General features: G+C 55.4%; 1 protein-coding gene across 2 annotated transcripts in view; it reads left to right on the top strand.

Annotated features, from left to right (window-relative positions):
- The window catches only part of LOC138818303 (cytokine receptor-like factor 2), a 24,952-nt gene that overhangs the window by 7,152 nt on the left and 12,800 nt on the right, over positions 1 to 5,000 (top strand). Inside the window, exon 2 of one of the 2 annotated variants that reach the window (XM_070009288.1) lies at positions 4,134 to 4,163. The exons of the other annotated variant lie outside the window; for it this stretch is intronic. Within the exon in view, the coding sequence (XP_069865389.1) occupies positions 4,134 to 4,163 (30 nt within the window). The remainder of the gene's footprint in view (positions 1 to 4,133; positions 4,164 to 5,000) is intronic. 2 annotated transcript variants of the gene reach the window in all.

Genomic DNA, 5,000 nt, shown 5'->3' with positions numbered 1-5,000 from the left:
TTCCTTCCTTCCCTCCTTCCTTCCCTCCTTCCTTCCTTCCTTCCTTCCTTCCCTCCTTCCTTCCTTCCTTCCTTCCCTCCTTCCTTCCTTCCTTCTCTCCTTCCTTCCTTCCCTCCTTCCTTCCTTCTTTCCTTCCTTCCCTCCTTCCCCCCATGTCAGTTATTCTACACGCTCACCGCAGGACATCTGCACATCTGTGTGTCTGTCTGTCCAGGGGGTGAATCTGGCAGCTGTCCGTCTGTCCCTCTGTTCATCCGTGTGTCCGTCTGTCTGGGTGGGGCGGGGTCCTCGGCCTGTTCCCCTTTTTCATTTCTCCTAAAATCCCGGGGTGCTTTTTGTTTTTTCTCCTTCTTCTTCCTCATTTGGCGATGGGGAAACTGAGGTCGTGGGTGGGGAGTGGGGGGAGGGGTGTGTGATGTTCCCCCCCACACACTCCCCGGAACATTCTGGAAATATAGGGTGTCGTGGGGGTGCTGGGTGCACAGTCCTTCTCTGGGGTGCTGGGTGCTGAGTCCTAACCCCCGCCCCCTCCCTCAGGCCTGTGTGCTTCGGAGTTTCTCGGATGGACGGACGGACGGACGGGGGGACAGACAGAGGCATGAGAGACAGAGGGACAGACGGACGTGCAGAAATTCAGGTGGACAGAAGGGGAGACAGACAGACAGACAAAGAAACAAAAGGACGGACAGACAGACAGACAGAGGGACAGACAGATACACAGAAGGACAGATAGACAGAGAGATGGATAGACAGAGGGCCAGACAGACAGAGGGCCAGACAGACAGAGGGACAGACAGACAGGGACAGACAGAGGGACAGACAGACAGGGACAGACCGATGGACAGACAGACTGACAGACAGAAGGACAGAGAGACCGATGGAGGGACAGACAGACACACAGAGGGATGGACACGGATAGACAGACAGACAGAAGGACAGACAGAGGGACAGAGGGACTGATGGAGGGACAGACAGACACACAGACAGACTGACAGATGGACAGACAGAGGGACAGACAGACACACACACAGAGAGGGACGGACAGACAGAGGGACAGACGGACAGAGGGACAGACAGACACACAGAGGGACGGACAGACAGACAGACAGACAGAGGGACAGACAGACAGGGACAGACAGACAGACAGACGGACAGACAGAGGGACAGACAGAAGGTCAGAGAGACCAATGGAGGGACAGACACACACAGAGGGATGGACACGGATAGACAGACAGACAGAAGGACAGACAGACAGAAGGACAGATAGACAGAGGGACAGAGGGACTGATGGAGGGACACACAGACAGACAGACAGACTGACAGATGGATGGTCAGCCAGAGGGACAGACAGACAGACACACAGAGGGACGGACAGACATAGGGACGGACAGACAGAGGGACGGACGGACAGAGGGACAGACGGACAGAGGGACAGACAGACAGACAGAGGGACAGACGGACAGAGGGACAGACGGACAGAGGGACAGACAGACTGACAGACAGAAGGACAGAGAGACCGATGGAGGGACAGACAGACACAGAGGGATGGACACGGATAGACAGACAGACAGACGGACAGACAGAGGGACAGATAGACAGAGGGACAGAGGGACTGATGGAGGGACAGACAGACAGACAGACTGACAGACTGACAGATGGATGGTCAGCCAGAGGGACAGACAGACAGACACACAGAGGGACGGACAGGCAGAGGGACAGACAGACAGAGGGACAGACAGAGGGACAGACAGACAGAGGGACAGACAGACAGAGGGACAGACGGACAGAGGGACAGACGGACAGAGGGACAGACAGACAGGGACAGACAGACTGACAGACAGACTGACAGACAGAAGGTCAGAGAGACCGATGGATGGACAGACAGACACACAGAGGGATGGACATGTATAGACAGACAGACAGACAGAGGGACAGAAGATTGGAGGGACAGACAGACAGAGGGACAGAGGGACTGATGGAGGGACACACAGACAGACAGACAGACTGACGGACAGACAGAGGGAGAGACAGACAGAGAGATGGACAGACAGAGGGCCAGACAGACAGGGCCAGACAGACAGACAGACGGACAGACAGAGGGACAGACAGACAGACAGAAGGACAGATAGACAGAGGGACAGAGGGACTGATGGAGGGACACACAGACAGACAGACTGACAGACTGACAGATGGATGGTCAGCAAGAGGGACAGACAGACAGACAGACACACAGAGGGACGGACAGACAGAGGGACAGACGGACAGAGGGACAGACAGATGGACAGACAGAGGGCCAGACAGACAGAGAGACGGACAGAGGGACAGACAGGGACAGACAGACAGAGGGACAGACAGACAGGGACACACAGACAGACAGAAGGACAGATAGACAGAGGGACAGACAAACAAGAGAGATGGACAGACAGACAGACAGACTCACAGAGGGATAGACAGGGACAGACGGATGGACAGAAGGACAGACAGAGGGACAGCGGGCGGGTGTCTGTGACTCGTTCCCGTGTGATGTCACTCTGGCGACCTCTGACCTGCGCTGCCACCCGCTGGCCGCGCCCCGAAACTGCGTCCGTCCGTCCGTCCGTCCGTGTGTCCGTCTTTCTCAGGGTCCATGTGTGTCTGTCTGTCTGTCTCTGCGTCTGTCCCTCTGTCCCTCTCTCTCTCTCCATGTCTGTCTGTCTGTCCACCTGTCTGTCCATCCCTCTGTCTGTCCCTCTGTCTGTCTGTCTCTCTGTCCATCCATCTATCTGTGTTTTTCCCTGTCTGTCTGTCTGTGTCTGTCTGTCTGTGTCTGTCTGTCTGTGTCTGTCTGTCTGTGTCTGTCTGTCTGTCTGTCTGTGTCTGTATCTGTCTGTCTGTCTGTCTGTGTCTGTATCTGTCTGTCTGTCTGTGTCTGTCTGTCTGTCTGTGTCTGTCTGTCTGTCTGTGTCTGTCTGTCTGTCTGTATCTGTCTGTGTCTGTCTGTCTGTCTGTGTCTGTCTGTCTGTCTGTATCTGTCTGTGTCTGTCTGTCTGTCTGTATCTGTCTGTGTCTGTCTGTCTGTCTGTGTCTGTCTGTCTGTCTGTGTCTGTCTGTGTCTGTCTGTGTCTGTCTGTCTGTGTCTGTGTCTGTCTGTGTCTGTCTGTATCTGTCTGTGTCTGTCTGTGTCTGTCTGTCTGTGTCTGTCTGTCTGTGTCTGTCTGTCTGTCTGTCACCCTGGTGTCCCTCTGTCTGTCTCTGAGTCTCTCTGTCTTTCTGTCTATCCGTCTGTCTGTCTGTCCATCCGTCTTTCTCCCTGTCTGTCCATCTGTTTATCTGTCTGTCTGTCTCTCCGCGTCCGTCCGTCCGTCCCTGTCACGCGGTGGGGCCCATCCCCCCCCTCCCCAACGGCCTCCTCCATATCAGCCGCCCGGCATCTCCGACTCGGTTTCCTGCGTCTGTGTTTCCCCTCCCCTCCCCCGCTTCCTCCTCCCATGCAGGACAGCCAGACACACGGACGGACAGACAGACAGACGGCGGCCTGGGCCCCGACACGGTCCCACCAGCCCTGTCCCCCCATCCATCCATCCATCCATCCATCCACCCATCCATCCATCCATCTACCCATCCACCCATCCATCCACCCATCCATCCATCCATCCATCCATCCATCCACCCATCCATCCATCCACCCATCCATCCACCCATCCATCCACCCATCCATCCATCCATCCATCCACCCATCCATCCATCCATCCACCCATCCATCCATCCATCTACCCATCCACCCATCCATCCACCCATCCATCCATCCATCCATCCATCCATCCATCCATCCATCCATCCATCCATCCATCCATCCATCCATCCATCCATCCATCCATCCACCCATCCATCCACCCATCCATCCACCCATCCATCCACCCATCCATCCATCCATCCATCCATCCATCCATCCACCCATCCATCCACCCATCCATCCATCCATCCATCCATCCATCCATCCATCCATCCATCCATCCATCCACCCATCCATCCATCCATCCATCCATCCATCCATCCATCCATCCATCCGTCTGTCTGTCCATCCATGAGCCTCCGGGGCTGGCTGCCGGGGCTCTGGGCTGCCCTGGCCTTCACCCTGATGCTCCTCCCAACAGTGCTCGGGTCGGTCGGGGAGGAAGACAGAGGTAAGGAGGGAGGCCCAGGGTGTCTGTCTGTCTCTGTCTGTTTCTCTGTCCGTCTGTGTCTGTGTGTCTGTGTCTGTCTGTGTCTGTCTATGTGTCTGTGTCCCTGGTGTCTGTCTGTGTCCCTGGTATCTGTCTGTCTGTCTGTCTCCCTGGAGTCTGTCTGTCTGTCCATCTCCCTGGTGTCTGTTTGTCTGTGTCTCTGGTGTCTGTCTGTCTCCCTAGTATCTATCTGTCTGTCTGTCTCCCTGATGTCTGTCTGTGTGTCTGTGTCCCTGGTGTCTGTCTGTCTCCCTGATGTCTGTCTGTGTGTCTGTGTCTCTGGTGTCTGTCTGTCTGTCTGTGTGTCTGTGTCCCTGGTGTCTGTCTGTCTGTCTGTCTGTCTGTGTCCCTGGTGTCTGTCTGTCTCTGTCTGTCTGTCTCCCTGATGTTTGTCTGTCTGTCTGTCCGTCTCCCTGGTGTCTGTCTGTGTCTCTGGTGTCTGTCTGTCTGTCCCCCTAGTATCTATCTGTTTGTCTGTCTGTCTGTGTGTCTGTCTCCCTGATGTCTGTCTGTCTGTCTGTGTCCCTGGTGTCTGTCTGTCTGTGTCCCTGGTGTCTGTCTGTCTGTCTGTGTGTCTGTGTCCCTGGTGTCTGTCTGTCTGTGTGTCTGTCTGTGTGTCTGTGTCCCTGGTATCTGTCTGTCTGTCTGTCTCCCTCCCTGATGTCTGTCTGTCTGTCTCCCTGGAGTCTGTCTGTCTGTCCATCTTCCTGGTGTCTGTCTCTCTCCCTCGTGTATGTCTGTCTGTCTGTGTCTCTGGTGTCTGCCTGTCTGTCTCCCTAGTATCTATCTGTCTGTCTG

Source organism: Dipodomys merriami, unplaced genomic scaffold (assembly GCF_024711535.1).
Source record: "Dipodomys merriami isolate MVZ:Mamm:240054 unplaced genomic scaffold, mDipMer1.0.p SCAF_730, whole genome shotgun sequence".
Lineage (NCBI taxonomy): Eukaryota > Metazoa > Chordata > Mammalia > Rodentia > Heteromyidae > Dipodomys > Dipodomys merriami.
The sequence above is the reverse complement of the archived record's forward strand: the minus strand, read 5'-3'. Positions and strand labels throughout refer to the sequence as shown.